The sequence below is a fragment of the Hypanus sabinus genome, chromosome 14 (assembly GCF_030144855.1).
Source record: "Hypanus sabinus isolate sHypSab1 chromosome 14, sHypSab1.hap1, whole genome shotgun sequence".
In the NCBI taxonomy this organism is placed as follows: Eukaryota; Metazoa; Chordata; class Chondrichthyes; order Myliobatiformes; family Dasyatidae; genus Hypanus; species Hypanus sabinus.
The window spans coordinates 82,589,918-82,608,438 of NC_082719.1; the positions used below are offsets into that span (position 1 = coordinate 82,589,918).

Consider the following 18,521-nt stretch of genomic DNA (forward strand, 5'->3'; position numbering starts at 1 on the left):
TGAAGAAGCTGGACTTAGTGTGGATCATGTTGCTGCCTACGTCAGAGAGGCGTCGGGGTGGGCTCTCTAACAGCGAGTGATCGTCCCAGTCACTTTTCTTGTGATCTCAATACCCTGTTGGACACTGTTGGAATGTGGAATGCTGCAAGTTCGACTCACTGGCTCGTTGGCGGATGCATGGCTTCAGTCGTAGTGAGGGCTATGCCTTAAGCTGCCCAGGAGAGGGACGTCTGAGTCGGTGTGGTCCATAGCAGGCAGTGTGGCATGGCATCCAAGCTGGAGTCCGTGCTGCCCCCTAGTGTCCACTCGGCAGAAGACAAGATGCGTTGTGTTCGACTGCAGACTGCTACATTTATGGACAGCGTCTTGGACTATATATTTTTTGTGCGACTGGATTTCACTAATATCTTATCTAGTGCTTGCTATCTTATATGTGCTTTGTGCTGTGTGTGACTGTTTTGTACCTTGGCCCCAGAGTAACATTCTTTCATTTGGCTGTATTCATGGGTATTCATGTGTGGTTGAATGACAATTAAGTGTGAACTGAAACTTGATTACACAGTGCATCCATGCAGAAATGCAGGACGAAAGGGAAACGCTACCGAAAAAGTGCACGCAGGTCAACGTTAAAGCGCAAGATCTTAACAGGGTGGATTGTGAGGCCAAGAATCTATCGTATACAAGACTCTGATAACATGGGATAAAAGCTGTTCTCGAGCCTGGTAGTAGGTGCTTTGAGGCTTTTGTATGTTCTGTCTGATAGGAGAGGGGAGAAGAGAGAATGTCTAGGATGATCCAAATGAAGGGTCTCAGCCCGAAATGTTGACCATCTATTCCCCTCCAGAAATGCTGCTTGACATGCTGAGTTCCTCCAGCACTTTGCTGTGTTGCATAGCATATCATGAGTCAGTGCATTCAGGAAGAGAGAGTGAGAAAATGGCTGAAAAGAAGTTTGTAGATTTTCCGAGCTGATTGTTCCAGTGTTTTTCCACCCTGAGGTAAAAGCACCTCAGCTCTATTCAACTATATTAATAGAACTAGATTCATCTATTGAATATAGATGACTGAGTAGTTGAATATTGATAAAGTATTTGCATGCAATCTTACTTTCTCTAATTCTCAACCTCATGGGGTTGGGGGGAAATCTCTGGTGCCACCATAACTTTAAATTGTGCACAGAATGCTTATTGTAGTAAGCTGTTGGGACGGCCGAGCAGGAGTGGAAGTCAGAAAACGCCCAGCCTTAAACTCGTTCTCCTGTGTAAGCAGGTTTGGTCAGTTACAGAAACTGTGGTTCCCTACCATTCTAGTGTCAGTTTGTGTAGTCAAGCAATGCTTAAAGAGTAGGGACTGGACACAAAATCCCATTTGCTGTAAACAAAATTACAAGGGATTGTACATCCTGGAGAGTTCATAACTACAAAAAAGCACAGCTTGAAGAAAAATAGTACAAAGCCCTAATGCCTCCTGATATTATTAGTGTCTACTAATTCTGAGTGGTTCTATAATCAAAATGACATATTTCTTTATCATTTTATTATTCTTTAATCAATAATTCCAAAGGGTATTCTGAGTTAAAGGCAGCTAGTTATGTCTTCAAACAGATCAATAAAGAGATTCTATAGATTTGATTAAAACAGCAAATTGATACATTAGGACAGTACTTCCTAATGTATTATTACAATAATTATCATTAATGATTAGATCATCCAGATGATTCATGAACATGATTACAGGTTTGAATGGCTTGTCATATGAAGAGCGTTTGATGGTTCTGGGCCTGTATTCACTGGAATTCAGAAGAATTGAGGGATGACCTCATTGAAACCCATTGAATGGTGAAAGGACTTGATTGAGTGGATATGGAGAGGATGTCTCCTATGGTGGGACAGTCTAGGACCAGAGGACACAGCCTCAGAATAGAAGAGCATCCTTTTAGAATGGAGATGAGAAGGAATTTCTTTAGCCAGAGAGTGGTGAATCTGTGGAATTCATTGCCACAGGCAGCTGTGGAGGCCAAGTCTGTATGTATATTTAAGGCAGAGGTTGATAGATTCATGATTAGTCAGGGTATGAAGGGATACAGGGAGAAGGCATGAGACTGGGTCTGAGAGTCAGAGGAAAAAAGGATCAGCCATGATGAAATGGCAGAGCAGACTTGATGGGCCAAATGGCCTAATTCCTTCCTATATCTAATGGTCATAAAGCAAAGGACGCTCAATTCTCAATTCCACCCATGATTATCTGTCTAGATGAGTCATGAAAGACTCCATTACGTTCACTGGGTCTGCTTATTTAAAATTGAGATCTATTGTCATAAAAACTTAAACAACATCGGAGAAGTGCAGACTTGATAGAACTAACCTAGACATGTTTCTGATTAAAAACTCTTCTTTTAAGCTGGCTAAGTTCCACACCACTCCTGGTGCAATTACCTCTAATGCCTGGTTCATAATGTCTCTTCACAAACAAGGCCATTTATAGAAAGATATTAAATGGCATAACTAATATAAAAACCCTAGTTAATGCATCAAATAAATTGGGAAAATAGAGCACAGAGTCAGTTTATTGGAAAAAGTAATTTAACTGGACTGCAAACCTCTCATTATCAGAACTAATTCATTCTCTCTCTCTCTCATATCTATCTTTCTCTCTCTCTTTCTCTCCCTCCACCCTCCACTCTCCCTGCCTCTCCCTCCTCCTCTGTCTCTCTCTCAAATGTATTTACAAGCATCATGGTGCCAATATGGTCTACTATTTCTGAAGTATTTTGGCTTTTGGATTTCACACCTCAGGAAGGATGTATTGTCCTTGGGAAGGGTGTAAAAAAGAGTTATTAGAATTATACTTGGTTCAGTAGAATAAATATTATCATATGTTTTATATACTTGGATTTAGAAGATCTGGACCTGTTTATAGTGATTGAGAACTACAAAATAGTAAAGAGACAAACTGAGTATTAGACAAAAGTGTACAACCTTAAAAGAAGGACTAACTTGTTTCAGAGAACTGTAGAAGTCCATCTCTCCCCTCTACATTAGCTTAAAAGACTTCTTAATGTTTATAGAGTGCACAAATTAAAACATCTGTTAACACTAATGAGGTTTCAGTATTATGTTATTTTTTTCCTTATCTCTATCATGTATACTCCAGTAAATCTTTTGGAAAGAAATGTATGCGGAGATAAGATTTTTCATAGAATCATCTGTTGACGTGAAGTTTAAGCTGATATAATTATGCTAAAGCTTGGAAGGAGCAGATACATAGAACAGCCGGACTAAATGATCTGTTTGTACCTTCAGTGTATATAATATGGTGGGAATGAATGCAGAGCAACAGAGCAACCAGCTCTCCCAGTAATCACTAAACATATCATATGCTTGCTATGTGTCTAATATGTGTTTAATGCAATCCTTCAGAAGCTGCCACTCTTCAAATTCCTGTAAAAGCCCCTTCAGTTACATGTTTAAATGATCCGATCTTCTTGTGTTGAAGGGAGTAATTAAGTGCTAGTGGCAACAGTGAAGTGTGACATACCAGCTTCATCTATGGTCCTTGTGGCTTTCAGCAGGATATCATTTTCCCCTGCACTCTGTGACTGACTGAACATTGGCAGCCTGGCTAAATACAGCATTGACAGGATTTCATAACTTCCCTGATACTTCCTCTCCACGCCGTGTGGCACATCAGGTGGCAATCTTGCTGTTCATTTAACATTTTACCAGGCCAAGTTGCTAGCTCGATATTCAACCCAGCAGGGATGGAAAGCGGGCAAGGAGCCGGCCGGATTTGAACCGGGGACCACTGGCCTCATCATCCAGTGCTGATGCCACTACACCACCTGATAACTAAATTCCAGTAAATTAGCAGTTATTACCAATTCCAGTCAAATTCCGTTTAACAGTTACACCAGCAAATTATTAAGTGGCTGTTTACTGAGGATTTAGGATGAGGATTGAAAACCCTGTGAATTTTTCAGTGATTTAAGATTTAGCTCTTAAATCAGTAAAAAATGCACAGAAGGTCTTTATCCTCACTTCTCCTTGCCTGTTTGGACCTTTCTGTCCTGAACACACTGACTCTTTTGTTTTGACCTTTGTCTGATTCAGCCAAATAGTATCCTGATTCAGGATCCAAACCCACACTCACACTGACAGAAGTCCCTGAGAAATGATTAGGAGGTGGAAACAAGACCAGCTGCAGTTCCCCAGATATTATTCCAACTGATTCAGCACAACTCAGGCTCGAAGCTGGATCTCTGTGGCTTGTGCCGTCTCACTTTAGAAAGTATGTTAACTCAAGCAGACAAGCTTTTAGGAAATGGAGTAAAAATTGAAATGGTGGAAATCCAGAATGAAAACTGGAAGTGCCTGTAGCACCCAGCGGGTCAGGCGGCATATACAGGCACAGAATCTGAACCAGTGTTTCACATTAAGGACACCTTATCAGAATTAGAAAAGTGAGAAGTTTGTTTTAAGTTGCAGAGCAGGGAAGAGATGAAAAATCAAAGACTATGTCTGTGATAACATGGAGACCAAAGTCACCATGGTAACAATGTTAGGAATGTCCATTTTCTATAAGCAACATCTCGGTTAATTTTAGTAGGGAGTAAGAATAACATTACTCTGTTGATTAGTTGTATTCTTCCAGGTGTTCACATTTTCATTTCCAGTTTAAACTAATAACTTTCCATGAAATTTGGCCAATATTACAAATAATGGAACTGCAGTAGAAACCTTGGGCTTTATCCACAGATTCAACATATTGTCCCTCACAGTGGCATGTCACAGGAAGATTACAGAATGGGAGCCAAATTCAGTATTTTGTTTGCTGTTATTTACGAAACAGACTGAGAAGACAAAGAGCGTGACCAGAATTCAGAACAAACCTTTTTACCCATCAGTCCACATTAGATGGAACCTAAGTCACAGGTTCAAAGTTCAAATTAATGTCCTCATACTGTATAGTAAGGATGACTAAAGTCAGGTATATGCTGATGTTTACTAAATTTGTCTCTAGATCAGGGTTTGTAACCTGGGGTCCATGGCATAAAAAGGGTTGGGGAAACCTGTTCCAGATGTTTTTTGATGATTCTTGAAAGGCTTTTTGACAACATTCTTTCCTTCCACTATGCTGCCCAATTCTCGTAATTACATTTTGAAAACTTTCAGTACTGAGTTGCTACTCTTCAATTTTCCCTTCATAATTAATTACTGGAAAAATTAATTTCATCATTCTGTGTACGCCCTATGATCTTCACATTGGATAAAGACATCCTGAGGTCTGAAATCCTCTAACTTGTCCTTCAGACTGTAGATAAGCCATTGCTCTACTGATCACAGTATTCAATGCAGGCACAATCACAGCCAGAAAACTGGTTTCCTGCTATTCAATGGAATTGTGGACTGGAGGACCCGTAACCTTACTCCACAGAGCTGTCCAAATGTAGTTGCTTTGGAGATGCCAGAAGCACTGATGAGGTGATCCGCCAGACTTGTCTGTCCTGATTTAGCTGCCGGTGCCCTCTAGTGGCTACAATTTAATTAACCTCATGGCAGGCAGTGAACTCCCAATCACATTTATAGTTGTAGGTCATAGAAACAGGCCCTTTGGCCCATTTAGTTTGTGCCAAACTGTTATTCTGCCCATTCCCATGGACCCACACCTGGACTATAGACGTCTATACTACTCCCCATCCATATAGTTATCCAAATGTCTCTTAAATGTTGCAATCAAACTTGCATCCACCAATTCAGCTGCAGCTCGTTCCACTCTCACACCACCCTCTGAGCAAATACGTTCCTCCTCAGGATCCCCATGAATATTTCACCTTTCACTGTAAAGTTACGAGCTCTATTTCTAGTGTCACCTAACTCAGTGGAATACCCCTCATGATTTTGTATAGCTCTATCAAATCTCACCTCATTTTCCTATGCTCCAGAGAATAAAGTCTTAACCTATTCAACTTTTCCTCAGAACTCAGGTCCTCGTCCTTATAAATTTTCTCTGCATCCTTCATAGTGCAGTGCAAGCAATTTACCGATTTGCAACAGTCCTTAAAATTAATCCTGTTTTAACTTTTTATTAACAATGCTCCCATTTGTATGAGAGGGCAGAAGAAAGATAATCCAGCAAATTATGTTTTGGCTGTACTTTCCAATATAGGCACAAATGGAATCCATTTTTACAGACGGTCTGTAAATCAAACTTGTCCATAAAGCAAAAAATACACACAAAAACCACCCAGTATGGTAAACACTATATCATAATAATTGGCATCAAAAGCATATAAGACTGATAAGAAAGAACAATTACTGAAAGTGGAGATAGAGAGGAAACTAGCCCTGCCATTCATATGAATGACATACGTCAGACTTTTGAATTTAATAACATTAGGGGAACTTGTTCATTTGTAAGGGGTGTCTCTAAGTTAGATGTTTATAACCAGCAACACACACAAAATGGTGGAGGAACTCAGCAGGCCGGGCAACATCTATGGAAAAAAGTACAGTTGACGATTCGGGCCGAAAAACCTTCGGCAGGACCCTTTGACAATTCTGCTGAAGGGTCTGGGCCTGAAACGTCAACTGTACTTTTTTTTCCGTAGTTACTGCCTAGCCTGCTGAGTTCCTCCACTATTTTGTGTGTGTTGCTCGGATTTCCATTATCTGCAGATTCTCTCTTGCTTGTGCTTTATAACCTGGGATAGGTCAGGTATTTATAAGCCGGGATATTTATAACCCCCTTCTAATTCAGCGTCACCCCTCTTCCCTCTCAGTCCTGAGGAAGATCTCGGCCCGAAATGGCAACTGTCTATTCCGTTCCATAGATGCTGCCTGACCTGCTTGAGTTCCTCCAGCATTTTGTGTGAGTGTGTTGCTTTGGAGTTCCAGCATCTGCAGATTTTCTCATGCCCGAGGCATGTCTGTACAGTGAATCTGAATCTGATCTGTTTTCAGGGAACAAATTTAGGGTATAAAAGAGCACATGCAGAGCTGCTCAAAAAGAATGAAGAGTCCACATGAGCAAAATGGTAGTCCCCGTGATGAAGAATAAAATATTTCCAGCAGTTTCCAGGGCTCAGTAAGAAATAACACTGACAAAGCGGTATCAACTCACAGGATAATGTTCCATGTTCCTGGAGGCCGCGTAGATTTATCTTTGCAAATAACATTATATGAAATGGCAGGGGGAAGTAACTGGTTGAGTGGCAGAAGGGTTAACTTAACAAGCACTGTATAACCAAAGTTTACTCACATCAGAGGCTCTCTTCTCTGCAACTTCCAGCTTTCCATGAGCTTCATGCAAGGACTCAGAGTATTTGTCAACCTCCTCTTCAGTGGCTTTTTGCTTCCTTTGCAAATTCGCAACCTCTTCTTCCAGCTAAAGAATCAACAGAGGACATATTAACCAACACACCGTCAGCTGACACATTAATCAACACCAAAGTTAAAACAACGGAACAAATGAAGTGAAGGTGTACAACTGCTTTTAGTCAATATTTTGGAGTTAAATACCAATTACAACATATACATAGGTTTAAGTTTTCCACTAGAGATTCAGGAGTTTGCAGATGCTGGAATCTAGAGGAACACATTAAACACAAGAGATTCTGCAGATGCTAGAAATCCAGAGCAACACACACAAAATGCTACAGGAACTCAGCAGGTCAGGCAGCATCAACGGAGAGGAATACAGAATCGATGCTTTGGGACAAGATCATTCATTGGGACTGGCTGGAACACATTAAAAGCTGAAGGAACTCAGTTGGTCAGGCAGTACCTATAAAGAGACATAGACAGTCACTATTTTGAGTCAAGACTTGAAATGAGGGCAAAGTGTCTCGACCCAAAACACCGACTGTCTATTTTCCTCCATAAATTTCTGCCTGACCCATTGAAAGCCATCTGTTTTTTCGTGCTGCTTACATGTTCCACTGCTGCTCTTCTAAAATATTGTTTTGACTGTATTTCCAGATACACTATGGTTTAATATCAAACCAGATGTCAGATATCAGAGGTCTCAACAACTTTGAGCTATGACGAGTAAATTTATCATGTAGGTGATGTTTACAGAAAGTTGTAAATGGAACAGTACCTGGTCAAGATTCACTACATACTGAACAGAGTGACAGGAGAGAAATTGTAAAGAAAATATTCCAGTTATTCTGGAGTTAAAGGATTACTTGTCCTCAAAAATCTTGAGAGGAAATATATTAAATAGAAGTATGGGAAAGGATGTAGGGAGAATTAGCTAAAACTAATTAGATTAGAAAACAACACCAATTTAGTTCCTTAGTAGTTAGAATTGTAACAAAAATGATATTATCACATAGCTAGGAATTTAGAAATAGTAACTGGGACTTTATTTTTCCAGTCTCCTGTGGACTCTACAGAACCCTAGCGTTTTCTTCTCGGGTAACCCTAGACTTTCATTTTGAGACTAACAAAACAAAACTTTAAAATTAACAAAGTGTTTCACAAAGACAGTAAACTACTTAATTCGATTGACTCGGATAGCAGTCACCTTTAGCAGCATACAGGAGGCATCTTTTACTGAGCCCCAATGACAACAGGAGTCGCAGTTCCCAAACACAGGATGCTGGAAATCCGGAGCAGCGCGCACAAAATGCTGGAGGAACTCCGAAAGTCAACGCAGAATCCTGGTTAACCTGCTGAGTTCCTCCAGAATGTGGTGTGTGGTGCAGTTTCCATCCCCGTATTACCGAGGTTGTAGTCAAACGGGAGCGCGGGAGGTGCAAGCAATGATATAAAGCTCCAACTTAAATTACAAAATCATCCGGTGAATGGACACCACGCCAGGTCTGGGGGGTATCGACTGTGCCTCTGCACCCTTCGGTACACTTAGAAAGACGCCCCACCTGTTTACACCTGTCTTCGGCTGCCTTCTTCTCAAATTCTGCCTGATCAGCCTTGTCCATAGCATTTTCTTTGTCCAGTTTCAACATCTGCATCTTCTTCTTGAGGGCATCCATGGTGCTGCTGACTTTTTGTGAGAAGTTGACTGACTTTAGACCGGAGGAGAAGCGTTTTCGGCTTTCGCTGGACGAAGGAGCTGTGCCCAGGACCCAGGCGAGACTGAGCACTCCCGGCGTGGCTCTGCGGGAGAAATAGAATATTTGCTTGTGGTATGGAGGTGGGGGTAGGCAGGATTTCCGGAAGAAGAAGAAAAAAAAGACAGAAATGGAATGACTTTTTAGGGAAGGCAGAGAAAGCGGGATGGTGAGTGTGAGAGGGGCGGTGCTGGCGCGTTGCTGGAACGGATTGTGGGCAGAGGGCGAGCTGCCCGTCTTTGGGAGTGAGTCAGCCTCAGCCAGCGAGAGAGAGAGAGAGACAGGGGGAGAGAGAGAGAGAGAGAGAAAGCGAGGGAGAGGGAGATATGGGTGGGGGGGGAGAGAGAGAGAGAGAGAGAGAGAGAGGGAGAGGGAGAGGGAGAGGGAGAGGGAGAGGGAGAGGGGATTGCGCTCACTTCTCTGCTTTATTTAAATTCATGGCCACAGTCAGCCCCGCGGTGCAGACGGAGGGCGAAAATCTGTCTGTCGGAGAACGTGGGTGCTGGACTGTCCATCACCAACAAATTAACCACTTTCGAAACCGAACTGTCTCACTTCTATTTCATCCTTTTAAACATATGAAGTTTTCAGTCCATTAGTGTTGTATCTGTGCGTTTGATGGATGCATGTCTCTTGTTGAGATCGTAATCCACACTGCCATAGAGCAGTGCAGCTGAGAAACAGGCCCTTCGGTCCATCTAGTCCGTGCCGGCCTGTTGTTCTGCCTAGTCAAATCGACCCACACCTGGACTATAGCCCTCCACAACACTACAATCCATGATGTACCTATCCAAATTTCTCTTCAATGTCGCAATCAAACCTATATCCACCACTTCCGCTGGCTGCTCGCCCCACACTCACATCATCCTCTGAGTAAAGGTTCCCCCTCAGTTTCCTCTTAAACCTTTCGCCTTTCACCCTTAACCTATGAACCCCAGTTCTAATCTCAGCCAGCCTCAGCAGAAAAAACCTGCCTTCATTGACCCTATCTATACCCTCATAATTTGTATTCCTCTTGCCCTCCCCTATTCTAACTTCAAGTCCGAGCAACATCCTTGTAAGTTTTCTCAGTTTCACATAACCTTACCAGAGGGAAAGGGGACTTCCAGCCCATCTGGTCTGTCAGCGGGAACATATTTTCGATCCAGGTTAGTTTATTGTCATGTACACTGAAATTCCATGTTCGCCTGCAGCTCACTGAGTAACAATATGTGTAGCAAGAATAAATAGAGGAACCAGCACTGAAATGACAATAGAATGGTGCAAAGTATAATAGCCAATATTTTGCCCCATTCCTATTGGTCCCTTCCCCTGCCTCCCTGTGCCTTATTTGCTTTCACAGCGCCATCATGTCTTCCCACTTCTCCTGCCACCTTCCTGTGCTAGGAATGGGTTACAAGAACTAAATACCCTACTGGGCACTTTTATAATTTGGTATATACCTCTGTCAAATCTCCACTCATTCCCCTGTGCTCCATGGACTCTTGGGGAGGGGAATCTGTCAGTGGTGTTACCGTGTACCTGTTGGCCTTTCTCTTCCCAGCAGGCGAGAGACTCTGTGAATTTTGCTAATCCTGCCCGTGTACTCCTAGAATTCTGTGGCTCAAACCCATGCTGTCACGCAGAATCAGGCTTATTGCCACCGATATATATTGTGAAATCTGTTGTTGGTATCAGGACTGTACAGGCTTAACAAGTGAGTTACATCAGAAATGGATATAAACATTTTGTTGAAGAGGAACAGCGAGGGCACGTTCATCGTTCATGGACCATTCAGAAGTTTGAAGGCAGAGGGCAAGAACCAGGTCCAAAAACATCGGGTGGGTCTTCAGGCCCAAGTCAAAGATTTAGAACCCGTGCCTTCTCCTTGATGGTAGCAATGAGAGGAGGGCATGTCCAGGAAGGCGAGGTTCCTGAGGCACCACGTATGGAAGATGTCCTCAGTGGTAGAAGGGTATGAGACTGATGGGGCTGTGCAAGCCTATAACCCTCTGCAGCCTCTTGGGATCCTGTGCATTGGCATTAGACAGTGATGCAACCAGTCGGAATACTCTCCTCAGTGCATCTGTAGAAATTTGCCAGAATCTTTGGTGACATAACAAGTTGCCTCAAACTCCTAATGAAGTAAAGCTGTTGTCATGCCTTCTTCATAATTGCACCAATAGGTTGGGCCTAGGATGTGTCCTCTGAGATGCTGATGCCCAGGAACCTGAAACTGCTCACCCTTTCCACTCAGTGAGGATTGCTATGCATTCCTCCAACTTCCCCTTTCCTGAAATCCACAATGAATTCATTTACCAACTGATCTTGGACAAACATGCTTTCTCACTCACTAACCAGTCCGACAAGACCCATATCTGTCACTCACAACCACGTCAGCTATCTGTTTCTTCCATTCACTAACCAGTCCAGCATCATCTGGTTTTCTCACTAACTAACCAACATCACTTGCTCACATCCTAATCTGGCATCACCACAGCCACTTAGATTATTTGATAAAAGCCATTTATGATCTTGCACTTTATCGTTTACCTGTACTGCACTTTCTCTGTAGCTGTGACACTTATATTCTGCATTATTGTTTTACCTTGTTCAAACTCAATGCTTACTGTGTAATGATCAGATATGTATGAACAATATGCAAGACAAGTTTTTCTCTGTATCCTGGTGACAATAATAAACCAATACAAATACGATTTATTCTCTAACTAATCTAGCAGGTCACCATAGTGTAACTCATTAACCAATCCCTAGTAATCTACTGTCTAGTCTAGTATTACCTCACTCATTAAATACAAAGCCTGGCCCCCACCTCCTGTTCACCCATTAATGATCTGGCCTAATCCCAGTCTCTCACAAATTAACTGGATTAACACCCCAACACTCATTCACTCTCTAAGCAATTGTTTATTCTCCTAACACACAGAAAATGGAGTAATTGTACTTTTTCTTAAACCCTTTTATTCAGCAAAATAAGTTTTTGCAATCTTTGTTAATGTCTGGCTTTGGTCTATTTAGGTCTGTTTATGCAATGAATAGGTCAGGCCTCAGCTGGAGTATTGGGCCCCTTATCTAAGAAAGGGAAAGGGGAGATTCATAAGAATAATCACAGGATTAAAAAGGTTAATATATGAGGAATTGTTGATGGCTCTGGGTTTGGACTCGCTGGTGTTTAGAACTCATTAAAACCCTCATAAAAAGTGGCTTAAAGTGCGTAGAGAAGTGATGTACATAATAGATAGAAGAGGCTAATTGAATGGTTGATCAGATTAACTCCCTGGGGGAAGCAACTTCTAAGGTGCTGTGAAGTTTTTGTTTTAATAGCTCCATAGAGGTTACCATGAAGGTAACCTTTGCAAAAGGCAGGTTACGGAGTTGGGGTGGGGGGGGGGGTGGGTAGAGTCCACAAACTATGTAGCACAAACCTCAAAGAGAAAAATGGTGACATATTTAATTTTTCTTTATGCCAATTGAATCAGATTCAGAATCAGAATCAGGTTTAATATCACTGGCATATGTTGTGAAATTTGTTAACTTTGTGGCAGCAGTTCAATGCAATACATGATAATAAAGAAAAATACTGAATTACAGTAAATATATATATTATAATACCTAAATTAAATAAGTAGTGCAAAAACAGAAATAAAAAAAGAAATGAGTAATATTAATCATTTCAATATCCTTTCAGAAATCAGTTTGGCAGAGGGGAAGAAGCAGTTCCTGAATCACTGAGTGTGTGCCTTCAGGCTCCTGTACCTCCTTCCTGATGCTAACAATGAGAAGAGTGCATATCTTGGGTGATGGTGGTCCTTAATGGTGGACACCGTCTTTCTGAGGCATCGCTCCTTGAAGATGTCTTGGATAATGCAGAGGCTCATACCTATGATGGAGAGGACTAATTCGGAACTCTCTGCAGCTTACTTTGGTGCTGTGCAGCGTTCCCCCACCCCCCTATACCAGACAGTGATGCAGCCAGTTAGAATACCCTCCATAGTACCGCTGCAGAAATTTGGAGTGTTTTAGGTGACACAAGATATCTTCTCAAACTCCTAATTATTTATAGGTTTTGACTTGCTTTCTTTATAGCTGCATAAAAATGTTGAGACCAGGTTAGGTTAGGTTCTCAGAGATATTGACACCCAGGGACTTGAATTGCTCACTCTTTCAACTTGTGATCCACTGTGCACCCCAACTGGCTGAAGATGATCAAAGATGACCTGGGACTCAGGACAGCTGGCACTTACAGGACTCCCTGTGAATGCAGAGCAGCATATATTGGCCAGATGGGGTGCATGGTGGAAACACGCATCAAAGAGCACAGGAGGTGTATCCCTTTGGGTTACCTGGAGAAATTGCCGGTAGCAGAGCATTGGAAACGCAATGACCACAGGATTGACTTTGACAGCACAAAACTACCGTGCCGCACCAATGGCTTTTGGGGCCATCTGGTGAAGGAAGCTATTGAAATAAAGCTAGAGAATAAGAATTTCAACAAAGATGAAGATCTCACTCGAAGTGAGAACTGGAATATGATCTTAAACAAGGTGGGACAATGAAAACCGATTGGTATATGTTGAGTATATGTATCACCAGTTGAGACATGCCTAGGCAACATTCTGGATAAAGATGGTGGAGTTTGCCATTGAAACTTCGGTTAAAATTAACACCTGGACCCAGCTGGAAGCAAAGGAGGAGTTATAATGGACCAACCTGGGTTGTGGGCTTCTCATTCTGTTCTGGATGTCTAATTCTTGCTCAAAAGAATGAACATTATGCAGTAGGTCCAGTCGCCAATCAATCAAATGCATTAATTGCTGAATTTATTCTTTAATTACTGCCTTATAACTCAAAATCATTGAGACAATGAAAGTAGAAGTACAGAATTTGTCATTAAAAATACATATATGCTCAATGGCCACTCATTAGGTACAGGGGGTACCTAATGTAGTCAATAAACGTATTGCTGTATGTTCATGGTCTTCCGTTGCAGTGGCCCATCCATTTCAAGGTTCAATGTGTAGTTCATTTAGTGATACTATTCTGCACACCACTGTTATTAAGCATGTTTATCTGAGTTACTGTTGCCTTCCTGTCTACTTGAACAAGTTTGGCCTTCTCTGATGTCTCTCATTAAAAGGTGGTTTCACTCACAGAACTGCTGTTCACTGAATGATTTTTTTTTTGTTTTTTGCACTATTCTCTGTATACTCTAGAGCAGCCTTTCTTAACCACGTAGCTTTGGGGGAACCCTTGAAATAATTTTCAGGTCTCAGGGAACCCCTGCATAAAAATTATTGTATCTACAGCTCACAGCACGTTAGCATGATCAATAAGTTGTAGATATAATAATCCAAAACTAATAGTCAATGCTCCTTTGAGTAGAGAATGAATTTTTTTGCCAACCTTTCTTGACAAAAAAACAGGTAGTTATGCTTAGCTTACCTTTCTTGAAATTAATCTCTTTCCTTCCCTTCCATAAATTTTAAAAACACATAAGGAAAACGTCTTTCTGTTAAATAACTGACTTAAGCCAAAGAGGGGTTTAATTTTTCCAAAATAGGCTCTGTAGATTTAATTTAAATAAAGGTTGTAAATTAACTTTAATTAATGCTAATTACAACATGAGTACTTATTGACGATATTGAGTAGTACAGTTACTAAAAACCATAAGCTAAAGCAATACGAATAAAAGTATAGTCTAAAATACAATTTTATACAAGACTTTGGAAAAAAAATTTCTTACTAAGTGATATGATCAGGCTCAAACATAGGGCTAACATGTGAAACCCATGCTTATCTTTTGCTGCACAAAATCTCAATTCTAGGTTGGACTTGAGATAAGCACACATGGATTTCACCAACTGAAATGAGGTAATTTCTATCCTTGCTCTTGATCTTTGTTAACCACGAAAAAGCTTGCTCACACATGTAAGGAGTTAAAAACTGCAGCGAACTGTTCATTGTTCATTGAATTATGAATGGCAGGATACACTTCTTTCACAGAAATCCAGAATGTGTCCAGGGGCAGATCAGTAAATCTCATCTTGAGTGCATGATCAGAGTACAGCTCACAAAGTTCTTCCTCTTCTCTGAAAGTCAGGTTCTCAGGCTGAGCAGAAGATTCAGAGAAAGGGTCCCTCACCCAGTCATACTCGTGTTGAAAATGAGGGAAAATGCTGTTCAGTTTTGTTCCGCAGTTCTTCCAGGTAGTTTTCAATAAGGCTCATGACTTTCTGATATCCTTCCTCATTCTCAAGCCCAAGAAGCGTGGAAACGTATCAAGATTTCCTTTTGCAACATGATTTCTCCAAAGATTCAGTACCCTTTTAAATCCAAGAATCTTGTCACTTGAAGTCAAAACATTTTCTCCAGGGCCTTACAGAGACTTGTTCATCCGGTTCACATGATGAAAAATTCACATTCTCAAGTGAACTGGTTTTTGCTTAATGAAGTTAACCGTTTTTGTAGCATCATCCAGAACGTTTTTTTTTTCCATTTCATCTCCAAGAGTTTTTGATGTTAGCACATCTCTGTGAAGAAAGCAGTGTGTAGTCATAATGTCAGGATTTCCTTTAATTACAAGAGAAATTAAACCTCTCATGGAGCCAACCATTGATGAGGCACCATCAATACAGATGTCAACACAGTTTCTCCAAGACAGATCTTTTGTTTCCAGATATGAAGACAAAACATTAAATATATCTTGGCCTTTGCTTGTTTAAGTCAGCTCTTTGCAACAGGAAAAGTTTTCTTGAATTTCACCATCACTTACAAAATCTTACAAATGTTACAACAGGACATTTATTGGCAAGATTGGTTGACTCATCAACCTGGATAGAGGAGCTGCTGTTTTTCAGTTTATCACACAAATTCTCTTCAGCATCATGTGGCATGTCATCAATGCGTCAACTTATCATACTGTTTGAGAGTGAAACCTTTTCAATTTCTTGTATTGCATTTTGTCCCGGCATTTTACCTACCTTAATTTTATATGCTGGCATTATTAGGTTCTTGCCAACTGTGTGACTCTTCCTTTTCTGAGTAATAAGTTGCTAAATAACTTACCCCCTGTGTATTTTTACTGACTGTGACTTTATTAACAAATGCTTTATTCTGTTTTGAGATTCCAATAGCTGTTTCAAATAATCAGCACTTTTATGTGTCATATGGCTGTGATTTGTAGTTAAGCGCCTTTTCAATTTTGCTGGAGTCATTGCTAAATTTGTACGTTGTTTGCCACAGACTATGCAGAATGGAATAGGACAACTTGGATCACCAGTCCATGGAAAATCCATTGATACGTAGCTTTCATTGTAAAGATGGATGTTTTGTGTCTGTTGTTGGACTCGTGCTGTGAAATGACTCAGAAGATTGTAATTTTTCACCATTAACTGCATCAGGATTGTCTGTAGAACTAGGTCTAGAATCCTCCTCTTCCATCTCACACCTCCTCTTTAAAAATCACCACAATGAACTATCAGACATGTCTGTAACATCCTTTCTTTAGAATGAAAATTTCTCTCAATTTTCTAGTACACTGGGTGAGTTTGTTTGCTCCCATAAGTCAGTTTGTAGCACTTAAGGGGAAGTTGTGGGAGGGGGAGGCTGAAGTCGGGCGAGTCCATTCAATGCTCGGAAAACACGCTTCACGCTCCTCATCAGCCTTTCGTCCTCCCCTCTGTGCAGTACAGCACTCACCAAATATCAACAGCCCCTCTATCTTGCATCAATTTCTGAGAAAAGACTTAACCAGATAAACACAGTCCTGCTGCACACTGCCATACTGGGCTGAGAGACCTCTAATGAGATTGCCAATTGTGAATGAGGCTGCTCGGTCACTGCCCACCACTGCAAGTGCTGGCATTGTGCATTGCCCAAAGTTCAAAATCAGTCATCTATTTTTTTAAGTAAATATATTTCACAGAACCCTAGGGTTCCACGGAACCCTGGTTGAGAAACTCTGCTCTAGAGGCTGTTGTGTTTGAAAAACCCAGGAGATCAGCAGCTTCTGAGATACTCTGATCCCATCTGGCACCAACAATAATTCCATGGTCATAGTCATTTAGATCATGTTTTCCCCAATCTGATGCTTGCTCTGAACAACAACTGAAGCTCCTGACCATGTTTGAATGCTTTTATGTATTGAGTTGCTGCCACATGATTAGCTGATTAGATCTTTGCATTAACACGGTACACAGGTATATCTAATAAAGTGGTCACTGAATGTATATTGTAAAAGCTGGCTTGAAAGTGTGTCACATTCCAGAATACTCCTAAATTTGACTACTGAAAAATCAAATGATATTACAGGTGTTAAAAGTCCCTTTCCAAATATTCCAACTATTTAAAACATTTGCATATTCCTTTTCAGAATTTCAGCATTCAGAATTTTACATCTTGTGTCTTGCTGGCAATCTTGTATTTTCAGGGGAAACTTCAGGGAAAATATTTAAAACAAATTCACTTGTGGCGTCCTTGTGCCATGGGTTTATGTGGACATGAAAAACTAGAAATACCAAAGGTGTGACACACGATGAAAGACGAGAACCAGGAGATTGTTGCCATTCACGTCAGGAATCCAGACCCTTTGTTGACTCGGCTCATGTATCAGGGAAGCTAGCCACAAATATTCTCCTGTTTTGTCTGATCTTTGCACAAACACACTTTTAATCACAGGCTTTAACTTTGACAGTCGGAGGGTTATTAGTTAGCGATCCTTTTGTCACCAATACTTTACTAGCTCAGGAAGATGCACAATATATGCATTAAAAATAGCATAAGGAAAAGTATCCTCAGAAAGCTTGACAGAATGGGCTTGAAATCCGAAACCCACTATGCATGACTGAAAGGAAGGAATTTAAAAATGTCACTGCAACTTTTTCAATCCAATAGAATCTTAAACAATTCAATTATGTTTTATGGACTGTTTTTTTGGATTTGTTACCAAGCTGAAATTTAGTTTTGTGGTGATTTAATGTGAATTTAAAATATCTTTACCCAGAGTTCCACTTATTCTACGTTGCCAAGTAACATTAAATCAACTGTTTACAAATGCTACTAAATTAGGCACTTTCTACATTTAAGGGCATTCATGGGAGCTGTTTATTAAATAGGCAGCACAATTTGTTTAACTGGTGCCAAAACAGATGAGATCTATTCCAATCCCTTAAATTTAATAAGTCTGATAAATAGACACAGGGACAGACAAGCAATCCAGAATAAACCTCAATAGCAATGGGTTTCATATGTCTTAGAGACTTTCTGTTATTGCAATAACTGTGGAATGCTAAAACTGACCTCAATAATTTCAAGTTAAGAAAGAGGAGTCGCAGTTTCTGTTTCTGATTCAGCATCTAACAATTTTAGCTTGAACGACATGAGTGGACATTGAGTGAAGACAGTGTGTTCAGTGAGAAGAACTTTGCTGTGATAACTTTCTGTCTTTGGA

General features: G+C 40.8%; 1 protein-coding gene and 1 long non-coding RNA gene across 5 annotated transcripts in view; one reads left to right on the forward strand and one right to left on the reverse strand.

Annotated features, from left to right (window-relative positions):
• The window catches only part of LOC132404930 (tropomyosin alpha-4 chain-like), an 89,546-nt gene extending 80,200 nt beyond the window's left edge, over window positions 1–9,346 (reverse strand). The window contains exons 1-2 of one of the 4 annotated variants that reach the window (XM_059989544.1): window positions 8,882–9,336; window positions 7,258–7,383 (exon numbers count right to left, since the gene is read on the reverse strand). In XM_059989544.1, coding sequence (XP_059845527.1) covers window positions 7,258–7,383; window positions 8,882–8,995 — 240 coding nt within the window. In that variant the 5' untranslated portion in view covers window positions 8,996–9,336. Of the gene's footprint in view, window positions 1–7,257; window positions 7,384–8,881 lie in introns of all 4 variants that reach the window. The other 3 variants (XM_059989543.1, XM_059989547.1, XM_059989548.1) reach the window with 3 other exon arrangements.
• LOC132404934 (uncharacterized) overlaps window positions 1–18,521 on the forward strand; it is a 55,329-nt gene that overhangs the window by 24,741 nt on the left and 12,067 nt on the right. The gene's annotated exons all lie outside the window — the stretch shown is intronic.